The 15477-nt window shown below is 36.3% G+C and overlaps 1 protein-coding gene across 1 annotated transcript in view; it reads right to left on the bottom strand.

The window, feature by feature from the left end:
- Positions 1 to 1326: 1326 nt before the first annotated feature.
- LOC149801412 (uncharacterized) overlaps positions 1327 to 15477 on the bottom strand; it is a 51568-nt gene continuing 37417 nt past the window's right edge. Inside the window, exons 2-3 of the mRNA XM_089955510.1 lie at positions 8305 to 8433; positions 1327 to 6801 (exon numbers count right to left, since the gene is read on the bottom strand). Coding sequence (XP_089811636.1) covers positions 6304 to 6801; positions 8305 to 8433 — 627 coding nt within the window. The 3' untranslated portion in view covers positions 1327 to 6303. The remainder of the gene's footprint in view (positions 6802 to 8304; positions 8434 to 15477) is intronic.

Below are 15477 nucleotides of genomic sequence, written 5' to 3' on the forward strand. Positions count from 1 at the left end.
GACATTGTTTACAAATTTAATTTGGATTTCCAACACCGGAGTGCCATTATTTGTATTTCTACAAGGAACTGTAGATAAGCACAGTACTAACTATAGCATATGCCATCGTCATCCGTCTTTTGCAAAATAATTCGTGGATTATTCTTAGATTAGTTTTGGATTTGATTCTTGAAACAGTTAGTTCTTATTTTATTTTATTTTTCATTTCTACAGAATTTTTACAGGGAAATAAATTATTTGTTAAATTTTTAAAAGCGTGTTGTTTTCACTCTTTCTGTCTTACTGTTTATTCGAGCCTAAACACGTAACAACTGGATTAAATTAATAATGCTGCCACTTTTTCATTTTGTGACTTAGAGAATTAAATTGTTTTACAAAACTTGTTTGATTAGATTTTTTCTTATACTTAGTTTAAGACCATAGAATCGTAATTGAAATTCCAGGCTCGTCCGGGATAAGAATTTCTGAAAAATATTTGAACGATATTCAATTTTTTTTAACATTAATACATTTTGTTTCGGAATTTCTATGTCCTGGTATTTTGATTTTACATGTTGAAGCCATCAAACTTCCACAAGATCATTTAGAGTGGAGAGCTGTATTTCTAATCCGACCAAAGAAGGGTTGAAGTGTATAAAACAATAAGGAGCTGCTATTCTATTTCAGAAGTACCTGTACTAAAACGGGAAATAAAAAATATTTTGATACAATATTTGGTGGAAACGAATATATTTTGAAACAAGTGGTTTTGGATTTAATTTATGAATCTCTGTCTGGTCCTGAACAAAAGTTATAGAATTGAAATTTTTAAAAACCAGGTGGAAATAAAATTAAGAAAACTTCACATCATAAAATAAAGAAAATCAATCGAAAATGTAACTGCAGAAAGAAGAAAGGTGAATGAAAATGCAAACGAACAAAGAAGAAACGGAAATGCAATTGAAATAAAGGACGTGAAATGGCAATCAGAAAGCACTCCCCAAAAAGTTCAGGTTTTGATATTACCAAACATATTAGGCAAGTGCCCCGTTTTACAGGGAATGAAGTAGATCAATATTTTCCGCATTTTGAAACATAGCTGAAAAGTTTAATTGGTCAAAGAGAACTGGACCTTGTTATTAAAGAGTGTCAAATCTCGTGATCTCTGAACTTCTTTGATGATACATGAAAGTGCTATTCATGATGTAATTAAGGAACATATCTTGCAGGGTTATGAGTTGGTACCTGAGACTTATCAACATATGTTTAGGAATTGTAAAACGGAAACTTGCTTGTGTTTCTTTTGTGTAGTATGCATGCCATAGAAAGATAACATGAAGATACAAAGGCAGAAAACAATTATTTTAATAACAAGAATAAGCCACTAAAAAGTACAATACAACACAGCAACATGCAATGCGGATGCAATTTAGCTATATACATTGGTATCACAATTATCCGTTGCACAGGCATAGCCAATTCGTTCTTACAATTATGCTCCAATATCAATGAGCAAAATACAACTTTTTCTAAACAAATTGAATCTGGTTATAGGACACACGGTATTAATTATACGGAAGAACTGTGAACCAGTCTAGAAATGGGTGGGCAAATAATAGAATATTTACGGGTTTGCTGGTCCATTATTGGTCAATAATGAAAATTAAAATTTTAGTAAAAATATCTTTTGAGAGCTTATCCTATATGTAATTTTAAAAAGATATAGACAAATTTCTACTGAAGCAATTTTAGTACTTTTATAGGCTTGACTCAGTGTACTCAAAAATGAAAGTAGCACCTGATTCATTTGGTGCAGAATCAATAACATGTGTTTCATGCACATGTAGATAAACAAAATGCCGCGGTTCATATGGTGTTCTCCACACATAAGCTTGCACCAAGGTTAGATGTGCATGGAGAATTATAGGTCTCATCATGAGCACCCAGAAATTTTAAATTATTGAATTTTGAATATGATAGTGTTTCCATATGTTTACTATTAGAGTTGAATTAGTACCGTGAGTCCTTTAACGAGAAGCCCATGCTTATAGGACCATCCATTCAGGAGGAGAAGCGATAACAATATTTTCAAGATGGCGACTGTGCTGCACCAATTTAATTTCGGATCTTCTAGACGAAAAGTTGAATGATTGTACAACGTTTCCTGGCAATCAGAAAATTAGTTGAGTATCGATAACAAACTGTTGCTTACGGAGGAAGAATGACGGACGACAGACCATTCACAGACTGTTTAAATATATGAATAATAGAGCTAAAAACAACCGACACCACCTCAAGATAAAACCCATTAAGTTATTTAAAAAGCAATAAATACCAGCATTCGCCTTCATTACAAATATTCCCATTATATTATATGCTGAATTTCTATACTAATAATAACTTATATACTTCTTCATCAAATTTCCCGAGGAGCCGGGGTGGTTCAGTGGTTAGCTTGAGGGAATCGAAACATAGTAGTAGTAATTGGTTTCAAATCCTACCATGCAATTGGTGGGCTACAGTAGCGCGTCCTTGGGCAAGGCACTTTCATCCAATTGCCTCAACACTTCATAATCTATTTGTGTAGCTGTGCCGTTATAGACAAAACCAACCAAATTTCCTGTGTTCACAAAATGAAGTCCCGTTGTCTTACACAAAGGACACGCCATGTTTATGACATATAAATTATACTTTGGCATAAGCCACTAAGCTATTGTACGATCCTGCTTACTCTGCAGTAACATCTGATGATCAATAGCACGCGGGTCTCCACAAACAATAAGCAAAATTATAAAAAGCGACACAATCTCATTTTTTAAATCAACATGCCCCTCTAACCAACTGGTTCTAGGTCATGCATTGTTGCAATTTCTTTAATCTGGTTAAGACAATATATTCTTGGTGTGAAATTAATTTTGTTTATGAATTTCAACCAAATATTCAAGGATATATGACATCCAATTTATTAGTCTCAAAATTAGCGATGTGCATCACTGTTGGATGTATGCATCATCACGGTGCAATGTCTCTTCTACGAAATATTATTTGCTAGCAGCGGGGCATCTGCAATGCCTACAAAATTAAACAGATTTCAAGAATTTACTGCGCTAATCTGGCACGTGTGGGTGGATTCTTTCAGTCAGAATCATTGTCTACAATACAAATGGATTAAACTTTTCATAAACCAGTATATGTTAAAATATCACACTTCACACGTTTTCAAGCAGACAATGAGTAATGGCTAAAATATACCACCCAAGTTTGAAAGATATATTTGGTACAGGCAACAAAGCAAGACCAAGTGGTGTTTCAGACTTTAAGTGAACCTTTTTTGGATGCAGACCATTGCAAACAAGCTGGTCAATTATAAATGGCATCTTGGTCATTCTGTCTTTACGCTTTGCTACACTTACAACCATCAGATTGATCTACTTATTTTTCCGCGTACTTTCTGAAGCACTGTTGCTTGTGCAAATACCAAAATAATCTCGAGTGTTCATGACACACAGCAGTGCTCCAACTTTTCAATACTTTACTGCATATACCGGTAGTTAATCTCCCGTCTCATCATCCCCTTAGGTGAATATATCTAGTGCTCGGATCACTCGAATATTTTGGGCGGTAGTGTTTATTGTAACGAGACATGTTGACTACAAGCGGTTCAGATCGCCATATACATCTTTGCATATTTAAATACCGTCTGATGATGCATTTATTTCAGTTCAGGTGCTCAGATTACCTCTGTTTACAGATCAATGAGAAATTTAACCAAACATTAATGCATTCAATATTGAACTTACACCTACTTGTCTTCCCCATAAAACATTCTTTTCATCTTTCATCACACTTTTTTAAGCCTGATGTGAGGGATGCAACGTGGCAGGAATAAATTTAATATCATTAAATAAAGTGTTATGTTTCCTTTTAATTTTTATATTTTCATGTAATATAGTATAAGGTGTATTTTAACTTCCTTACATAACTGAGTTTGAAACGGTGATTTTTAAAATGTAAGTTGAATCAGCTGGTCATGAAGCCATAAATTTTCTCAAAAGAATTTTTAAAAATCTAAAGTTTTATTTCGGTCATGGTCAAATCGAGACTTTAATTTTATTTACACAAAAGTAGGGCAGTAGAAGGTATACAGATAAAGCCAGATGGCTAACAGGATAGTCTACTTAACTGTCTAAACAATAATTAGCTCAATTCAGCCTACGCAAGTACAGTTGGATACCTAACGTAAACTCAGATATGATCAAAAGTATTAGAACTAACCTGCTGCGAGAAAAGAAAACTTTATTAATGAAGAGATCAAGAAATATAGCCATTTTGTTAATGAAGAGATCAAGAAAGATAGCCATTGATTAAGCAATGGAATGAATTTATGTTCTGCGCCAAGGATTCATTAATGAAATTTAAAAACAGGGATGGAAAGAAATATTGCGGAATAAAGTTCGATATTTTCCTGAAAATCCTAGAAAACAACATTCCATCGTCCGAAAAATAAAGAGATAAGAACTAACATTTTTTTCTTAGTTTTTGGTCAGAAAAATGCTGATCACATGGGAAACAAATTAATTAGTTTTTGGTCAGAAAAATGCTGATCACATGGGAAACAAATACATGTATCACGTCTTCTGGTATCCCTTATACTTTTATTTTAAAAATGTCCCCTGTATGTAAACTAAAAGTGGTTTCACATTTTGAGAAATGCTATTTGTGAATATTTTCAAACACTTTGAAAACACAAAGGTCTAGAAGTAGAACTAACGTGTATTAAATATGTTGACTAGAATAAAATTCGTAATTGGCCCTTTTATCATCGAGCTACTCTTTCTTCTACACAAGTCTTGTAATAAGTAATTTCGCGTATTTGTTTTATCACCAAAGCAACCATGATTGTTAAAAAAGATCACGTAACAGTTTGTTATTGTTGTTGTTGTTTTGTAGGGTTTAACTCCATTTCAACACATGATAGGCTATACATAGCGGTCAGTATAAATGGTGGAGGAAGAACCCGGGGCAAACCCGGAAAGAACCACCGACCCACGGGAAGCTACTGGCAAGCTTTCTCACATACCCCATTGGCCGAACCCTATACTCAAACCCACAAAGAAAGAGGTGAGATGGCAATGATCCGTAACAGTGAGCGCTTTAGACCACTCAGGTACTCTGCCCCCCCCCCCGCCCCCATATAACAATTTAACTTTTAGTTTGTATTTAATATCGAATTTTTTGTGTTTTAATAATATTTTTGTTTATATTGATTTTTTGTTCCCATATGAATACATTGAGCTCTAGATGAAAGACTGACTATAATGTCAAATGTATAGCCGTATTAAAAATGAAATAAGTACATAAATAAATAAACAAATAAACTAAAAAATACACAAGGACGAATATGGCTGATAGCTGATGTTGGCTGGATACACAATGGACGGATGGCTTTGTAACCGTCAAGAAACACCTTTAGCTACACACAAAATATTGTAAATGGGACTATCAAAAAGTTAATATTGGCGGAAACAATAGTCATACGCATGGTAGAGAATTTCTGATTATCCACTCTGTTTGGTGCAATGGCTCAGTGGTTAGCATGCCTTAGTCCCAATCAGTAGGTTTATGGTTCGAATCCTGCCCAGAACAGCCTAGATCGGTTGCCGTCTGTGGACAGGCCTCGGCAGTAAATGGTTTCTCGCGAGCTGATTATCAACCACACTCCTCCTCCGTTTATGGCATTGGGATAAAAGGGGGTACGTCAATGCTGCAGACTCTGATGTCAAGATTAGACCGAATAAGTCAACTTCAGTGTCAAAAACTCAGAAAAAAGAAAGCAAACGGTCCCTTCATGGCTCTAATTCACTTTCAAATGACAGTAATATAAAGTTAAATGACTACATTTCTAAATAAAGACAAGTTAAGCTAACTCAAAAATAGGGTACACTGGTTGTTTCAAAATTCTGGGGTCGTCGAAAATGCATTTTTCTTAAAATTGAAAACTCTCTTATTGATGCTAATGGTTGTAAAGTGGTATTCTGTTGGGTTCTTAGAAGAAAGGTCTAAGTTCGAACCTTTTAGTATTTACTTAGTGATATGTATATTCTATAATGTCTTTCTGCAGAGATCCAAAAGCTTGATATTTTTAGGCTTAAATGGATTACCCGTACAGCAAACACACAAATTCTGCATTTCCTACTTATTTATGATAGTGAACATGTCATGATATATTCTACAATTTCTTTTTATTGCAGAGATTCGGTTATTTTTATGTATTTACATTATCTGGATCAAAATTAAAGGCAATTAAATAGATGAAAACGATAGCTATGACATATATATTTCCATGTCCACTATCTCCGAACTGTTCTTTCGGCGATATACATTGACATTTCTTTTCAAATAATCAATGGAACACATGTTCTGTACTTTCTTGGAATCTTCTTGGTCATGTCTGAATCCGAGTTTGTCAAAAACGTCAATTACATAGGAAAGTGGCTGGGTGTTAATATGCGAGTATCCACCTTGTCCAGGGACCGCCCAACTTAGGATCACGCCCTCACGGGCGTGGCGAACAATGTTATCCAGGAAAATACTTTCGAATTTGTGTGGTATATGTTCGGCAACCTCCAGACTAAAAATCCAATCGTAAAGAGGAATTCCATATTGAGGCACTGTCAAGTCCATGTATTTTACACGGCCGTTACTAGCTTTTTCTGCGTAAGGTGCGCCGTCGTATGCGTCACACAATATTACCTTTCCGGAATCGCTTATGATTTGCTGATACCTGCCGGGGCCATCTCCAAAGCTGGCAACTTTTTTCCCCTGAAACAACGTCAGATAAACCGTATAATATATGTATGTATGTATGTATGTATGTATGTATGTATGTATGTATGTGTGTGTGTGTGTGTGTGTGTGTGTGTGTGTGCGTGCGTGCGCGCGCGCGCGTGCGTGCGTGCGTGCGTGTGTATGTATGTATGTATGTATGTATGTATGTATGTATGTATGTATGTATGTATGTATGTATGTATTGTCACGTGTTTAGGCTCTTAACAAATAATTAATTTCCCTAGAAAAAGAAAGTAAAAATGAAACAAAGAACTTACGGTTTTACGAGTCAAATCCAAAAATAATCCAGGAATAATCCAAGAATTACAAAAATAGAAGTCCTAGTAATAAAACGTCCTAATGAAACTGAGTTCGAATCCCGATGAAATCCAAAATGGAGGGCGATGATAAACTTGTGTTGTACACATCAAGAGGTATCCTCTTACCAAGTAACATGTAACCAAATCTGCTTAGAAACTGACCATATTAATGAATTATAATCAAAGTATATAAAAACTTATACATCAGTGCTAATCTAAAGTTTACTGAAGCCGAGCTATCACTGTGACAAAAAGGAAAACTCATTTTCCACGGCGTGATCCAAGAACCATAATGATATAAGATATTGATAAACGAATACTGAAGCTATATTCCAGAACTGGAGAGGGTGGGATAAATGGTCTGAGATAAAATAAATTGTACAAAAAAGTATCTAGGGTTTGTAAGGATTTAAGGAAGGTGGTTTAAGTACACGGACACCAATGTGATCGCTTGGTATAGCGATCCTCCAAGGCAAGCACGACAACCGAAGTCTATTCGATCCTAATTATTGAATGATCTGCACCTTAACTGTCGTCAAGAAACTTCAAGATGAAAATTACCGATCGCTATGCACTTTTACAGTGGCTGTCACGTACTGAACTGGGTCAAGAAATGAGCACGTCGAGTCGAATCTTCACAGTATAGGGTAGGTAATACGAATTTGCTTATCAAAATGAGCAGATTTCATTGTGACATCACATCACGCGAGATGCGTTCCGTATTGTAATGGATTACACCTTTAGGTTGACCTAGTCCAAAAATGTCAACCCAACTTTATCACTGATTTTGCCGTATGTACTTCTCGGAACGTGTAAATAATGACATTCCAAAGGAATATGGATGTATGATGATCCAAATAAAGTGAATAATTGTCATTTAAAGGTGTATATATAATCAAATTTTACAAAAATGACACCCATTACTGAAATAATCGTCGTTGAAAGCATTCATGACCTATATGAGTTTTACTGTAGGTCAGAAAACTGACAAACAAGTAGTAGAGAGGACGTAACAAATGATTTCTGAAAAACTGATGTAAGAAAGAGTCAAACTATAACTTGTACATTCACGGTGCAACTAAATGAACGTTTCATATGAATAAGTAAGACTTGCGTTAACGGTAAGTGTAGACACATATTTACATGCACGAGGAGAAAAAGTGGGGAGAAAATGTACCTTAAAAAATTCAGTGAATCCATTCGCTAGCTTTCTATCGGTTCTATGTTCTCCACTGTCTTCCATGCTTGTTTCTAAACACCATCCTCCACTTTCACTTGTCTGTGCTGCATTTTTCCTCCTTGCTTTCTGTAATCAACAGTAAAACAGCTGGAAAAAATGAAATCGGTCTGGATGGATGACAAAGACACCATCTGGTGGTTTTAACAAGAGTTATTAGCGATGGGTGCAATGCAAGTTGTCCCGCCCATCGCAATTTGTTCCGTTAAGCCTTAAACAAAGGAACTTGTGTTTGGGAAATCAAAGTTAGAAGGAGATGGGCGTTCTGGGTCCATGGCTGCTCCAAAAGACGACGTACATTCCAACTCCTACTAGGTCTCATCAATACAAACAACTTCCCATTAAAATATATAAAGTCGACTGTGCAGGATCATATACGGAGTATTCAAAAGGAGAAGACCAGACAAAATGCATAAATGGCACATCGATGTATATGAATCATTGTTCACATCAAATTCCATCAAAACATGTTCAATTGTTCTTGTGCTATGATGATTACATGCAATATTCCATGAAAGGATTGGAAGTTGATCGAAAAGAGACATAACACTTTCCAAATTGGAGCGGACGGGGCAAAACACATAAAAGGTACATCTAGGTATAACAGACGGTATTCTCGCCATATTTCTTGGTTCTTGTTCTATGCTGATTACAACCAACCTCCGCAATTTTCATGCGATGAAACAAAAGGTACATCTAGGTATAAGAGAGGGTATTCTCGCCAAATTTCTTGGTTCTTGGTCTATGCTGATTACAACCAACCTACGCAATTTTCATGCGATGAAACAAATTTGCTCGACAAGGGCCATAACTCTATCCAAAATAAATTCAAACAGACTAAACCCATAAAAGGTAAATGCAAGTTTTTGAGACAGCATTTATGCCAAACGCCTTAGCAATGTGCAAAGTGGTTTTGGTCTATTCCAGAACGGATCCTTGTTACCAGCATAGCTCTGGAGCTATTCCACATTTTATAATGCAATTTGGAGTTTACATTGCTACATAGACTTCAATGAAACTTTGATCCAGAAAACCCCGCCTATCAATGCCGATCCATAAAATCGATAGACAAGAGTAAATGGAATTTGTTTACTTTTTGTATTACATGGGTCATATTATCCTGATAATTCCTGCAACAACTTAAACGCCCATTGTATCCCTCACCATCATTCCATCTCTTTCGTACACGCACGCTCGCACACACACACTCATACACTTTTCATATTGCTACATTAGTTGAATGTCTTAAAACTAATCCTGGAAACTCCTAACTTAGAATAAATTTAAATTTACATTTGAAATAAATACGTAGTTTTTAACACAAATATTTATGTCCCTGTCAGTATAGCATGCATGGTTACCAGTCAACATTTCTAATTTTATCGAACTAAAGGTAGCTGTGAATATCATTTAGATGTATGCACAGTTTTAATGGCACGATTGTATTTACACAGTGCACGCTAGTCTATATATATATATATATATATATATATATATATATATATATATATATATATATATATATATATATATATATATATATATATATATATATATATATATATATATATATATATATATTATTTATGTATGTTTTTACGAGCAAGGAATTATTATCAGATAAGTACCATTATTAAATTGCAGAGAGACTATCTGTTTTTTGTATATTGTAAATTCACATGTGTATGTATATTGCCTTGTCATTTATCTAGAATAGTAATGCAACAAACAATGGGCCAGATATATCTTACGTGCGGCAAGTCAGTATCTTTAAAATATCATTTGTGTGTATGCGTGCCGCTACGATGTCTGCAGTGTGGCAGTTTATATTGATGCCTAACACTGGGTCATCATGCCGCAGACATGTAACATCATGTCCCACCCATTCACATTATCACGACACCAGTCCTAAAACTAACCTCTTAATGCTGAGCGCCTTGCGAGGCAGCTGCTAGTACTTTTTGTATGTCTTTGATATCACTCAGGTGGGGTTCGAACCCACGACCTCCGGCATCCGGGGTGGAAGCTCTAACCCCTTTGCTCACCGGGACGATCAACATATCTTTTGGCATTTATATCTTCAAGGCAACTCTGTAGGAAATCAAATCAAGGTATCATTGGTACATAGCATTACGTTAGTATTTTAGCTATAAGCCACTCCGAGATTATGTCGTAAAAAGGAGAGAATTTGAACTAGGTAAAAGCTTTTAAAGGAAGCTCCCAGAATGCACATGAGAGACGGCAGTGAGAGATTCACAGGGTGTACGTAGTGACGACACCGGAAGAATAAGAAGGAAGGAGTAAGGAGGAGGACAGAAGGATTGGAAGTTGATCGAAAAGAGACATGTTCAAAACAGGGGCAAAACACATAAAAGGCACATGTAGGTATATTCTTGCCAAATTTCTTGGTTCTTGGTCTATGCTGATTACAACCAACCTCGGTAGTTTTCTTGCGATGAAACAAATTTGCTCGACAAGGGCCATAACTCTATCCAAAATGAATTCAAACAGACTAAACCCATAAAAGGTAAATGCAAGGTTTTGAGACAGCATTTATGCCAAACTTCTTAGGATTGTGCAAAGTGGTTTTGGTCTATTCCAGAACGGATCCTTGTTACCAGCATAGCTCTGGAGTTATTCCGCATTTTATAATGCAATTTTTGGAGTTTACATTGCTACATAGACTTCAATGAAACTTTGATCCAGAAAACCCCGCCTATCAATGCCGATCCATAAAATCGATAGACAAGAGTAAATGGAATTTGTTTACTTTTTGTATTACATGGGTCATGTTATGCTGATAATTCTTGCAACAACTTAAACGCCCATTGTATCCCTTACAATCATTCCACCTCTTTCACACACGCACTCTCTCGCGCACACACACACACTCACACACACTGTTCATATTGCTACATTAGTTGAATGTCATAAAACTAATCCTGGAAACTCCTAACTTAGAATAAATTTAAATTTACATTTCAAATAAATACGTAGTTAAACACAAATATTTCTGTCCCTGTCAGTACAGCGTGCATGGTTACCAGTCAAAATTTCTAATTTTATGGAACTAAAGGTAACTGTGAATATCATTTAGATGTATGCACATCTTTAATGGCACGATTCTATATACAAGCTAGTCTTATATATATATATATATATATATATATATATATATATATATATATATATATATATATATATATATATATATATATATTCTTATGTATGTTTTTACGAGCAAGGAATTATTATCAGATACGTACCATTATTAATTTGCAGAGAGACTATCTGTTTTTTTGTATATTGTAAATTCACATGTGTATGTATATTGCCTTGTCATTTATCTAGAATGCAACAAACATTGGGCCAGATATAACTTACGTGCGGCATGTCAGTATCTTTAAAAAATCATTTGTGTGTATGCGTGCCGCTACGATGTCTGCAGTGTGGCAGTTTATATTGATGCCTAACCCTGGGGCATCATGCCAGGAAACTTATTCTAGCAATAAAGAGTAAGGAGTAAGGAGGAGGACAGAAGGCGGAAGGCGAAGGTGGCCGAGTCAACTTTCTGGGTGCACACAAGAGGCACGAAGCATAGAAGAAGAGGAATGAAGGAGGAAGTAAGAGAAATCAATAGCAGATGAATACCATGGTCAACGTACTGAACAGAAACTCTTACAATAGGACATTAACTTTCTTGTGAAGAATTAAAGTGTAAAATGGCATATGGTTAACCAGGCCAGTATTTGTGTCAAGATAGCACTGAACTGAAGCTTTACGTTCATGTTATTATTGAACTCTGAAACTGAAGATTTATGTCCGGGAAATAATTTGAATCGATTTTTTAATATTTGATAAAATTGTTAGCTATTCAACCGTGAGTTGTTCTATGTATCTAGAATGTCAGCATAGCCCGAATTTAACCGAGTTGCTCCGTAATTATCCGAATAACCTCCCGAGTTACTTTACACTCCAGCCAATCAAACGCTGGTGGGTATATGTACATGACAAAATGGTGTCCATTGTTGTTTAGAAATATTTCAGAAATAAAATTAATTAAATGATTGAAATTTATATATAAATTATCCACAGACTTTCAAAAACAAATCTGATAAACTCGTATGAAACGTATTTTATTATAGTGACGTTTCGGATGCACATAAATAGTTTGAACGACTTGCTCTTTGATTGTCAGGATTAAATTTACTTCGACACCGTTTCCTTACTTACATGTACTTGTCCATATGGAATCGGTTCACAATTAATATTGCTAGTTCAGTACCCACGAATGTAGTTCTAGTCTATTTGTAGAACATTTTTTCCTCTCTCATTTTGGTGGTGATAGAAGAGGGGTTTTTTATGCATTTTTGGTAGGGATTTAAAGGTAACTGTTTATTCTTGAAAATATGAGCTCAGGATGTTATTGTGTGTGTGTATTTCGGCGACAGTGCACAGTGAGTAATAAGGCCTTGGTGATGATCCGGGAGTGAAATCTGCGTTCTGTTTACATGCTGCTATGTTGACAGTCCAGCATCTCAAAAAACAGCAGGTCAACCTTTGACGAGAACTTCACCGTGAAGTCATCTTTGAAGGTATTTTAGATTAAGGTATGATTTGTATTGATTGTCACACAGTGGAAAGGTCAGTACTGAGAAACAAACATAGAGATCATATAGTAAAATTAATTATGTTCTATGTCCATATGTAAACAGCTCAAAGCTACTCTCTGGTATGGGTTTAAAATCCGCCCTAGTTTCCAGAAAATAAGACAGGATGGTTCCAATATTAACTTTCGTCAATATCTGCGGCAGCATCGCTGTTGAATATGCATTTTCAACTCGATAAACGATGTTGAAGTAGTTACAGAAGTTAATGCTGATGCTGAAACGTTAGCCATATTTTGCCCACCACCTATCGAGTGGCTATTACGGTCAGCTGACCACCCACCATGTGATCAAAATTCCGACCAAATTACGAAGTTCACCGAAGTCTGCATGAAATGGGCTATTACTGACTGGGGGATCGGGAGTCGTTACATTTTAATACACACCTTCTGTGGTATTATTTATAATATCGTAGAAAGGGTTGTGACAGTTACTCTGTGCATGAAAATATCTGGGAAGCAGAGTGCAGCGGAAAATGTACAAGTATTTATTAATAATAATAATAATAAATAGTAATAATAATATAAATGATAATGAGTTTTAAAAAATATTTACTTCGGGAAATATTAACAGAACAATTGCACACGTCTGATAAACTGGTGTCTGACTGTAGTTTTGATAAGATTACATTTGGAAATTTGGACTTTTTCATTTAGGCCGAACTCCCCATGAAGTTTAATTGCAGCATCCAGTTATGTCCCTTTGCTTGCGTTCTATTTTAGTCCACGCCAGTTTCGATTCATTCGGAGGCATCTCAAGGGACTCGTCTGAATACTCAATCGAGTTGTAGTGGTTGGCGTCGTTCTCGTTGATTTTCTAACGAATGTGGATCTTGTGGTTATTCATTCGTTTTCTGAATTCAACGGATTGAGTGACACAGATTGCGAGTTATAAGACAGATTATATTTGTCTAATATTTTGGTTCGACTATCCTCTGATTGATAAGGAAGCTAACTCCTGTCGTCCAACTTTTGAAAGATCTGGTCTCGGGCATATGTTTGCAAATTTGGCCACGCTTGCCTCTGCGGTAATACGTGGCTGAATCTGCGATCTTGTATGAAGCTAAATTGGATATTAGGATGTTAGTAGACTGTTTTCAGTCTCTGTAGAATTAGTTCCAGTGATGATATAGATACGGGAAGTTAGAGTCTGGACTAGGATTGGTCTCTTGACGATGATTTGTAGGGCTCTAGTTTGGGCGTTGAAAAAATCCTTACTGACTTTTGGAGGTCCTTAAGAGACGTGTTATTCTCCGGAAAACGCATTTTCTAACCTGTGTTACCGTCGTGGTGAACAGGGTGGACCATTAGCAATGTCAAGATGGTAGCCGAAAGTTTTCCAAGTAAACTGTATAAAAAAAAACTTCCTAACTGGCAAGTCTTTAGCAGGTCAAAACGAAAATGCAACAATACTGTTGTTTATCCACTAAATTCCTTCAATGTCTGTATCACCACTCAAACTGGTATAAACTTTCGTCTGTAGAGTTCTGCTTGAATCTTTTTGATTAAACGGTAGTAGTAAATGACAAGAGTTCGTGACCACTCCGGTGTCCTAGTGGTTAGAGCGTCCGCCTCGGATGCGGGAGGACGTGGGTTCGATCCCCGGCCGAGTCACACCAAAGACTTACAAAAATGGCACTAACAGTGCCTCGCTTGGCGCTCAGCATTAACAGGTTAGTGTTAGGGCTGGTCGGCCTGGTGTCAGAACAATGTGACTGGGTGGGACATCATGCTACATGTCTGCGGCATGATGCCCCAGTGCTAGACATCACAATAAAGTGCCACACTAGTAGTGAAGTGGGCCACCCTAGCCTCAATGGGAATTAGCATTAAAAACACCCCTGGGCCACTCTAGCCTCAATGGGAAATTTAACATTACGGAAACCCCATGGGCCACTCTAGCCTCAAGGGGAATTTAACATGGGAAAAAGTCTTGGGCCACTCTAGCCTCAAGGGGAATTTAACATGGGGAAAAGTCTTGGGCCACTCTAGCCTCAAGGGGAATTGAACATGGAAAAAAAATAATCTTGGGTCTGTTGAGCGACAGGGGAAAATGGAACAGGGTCGGGACCCTATTTTAATGGGGTCCCGACCTGATGGGTCTATGAAAAGGGAACATACGAAAATTGAAACAGGGAGGGGTCTCTATTTTTTTAAAAAAAATAAAAAATAAAAAGGGGTAGGCAATGAAAGTCAAGATCTTTTCGAGACCTATGAATGGCTCTGAAAAGGGCCTTTGGTTTTATGTTAATATATCCTTAATATTATATCGTGGATAAACACCCATGTATCTATTTATAGCTATAATCAGCTTAAATTCCTATGAAATCTCACTATCTATTTATACTACAACTTGTGGGTTATTCCTTTGGAAAATCCCACTATCTTTTCATAGCCTCAGCTTGAGTGACGTTCCTGTTTATGAACTCTAGTACATATGTATAGCT

The sequence above is a fragment of the Sinohyriopsis cumingii genome, chromosome 4 (assembly GCF_028554795.1).
Source record: "Sinohyriopsis cumingii isolate HCF-2022 chromosome 4, ASM2855479v2, whole genome shotgun sequence".
In the NCBI taxonomy this organism is placed as follows: Eukaryota; Metazoa; Mollusca; class Bivalvia; order Unionida; family Unionidae; genus Sinohyriopsis; species Sinohyriopsis cumingii.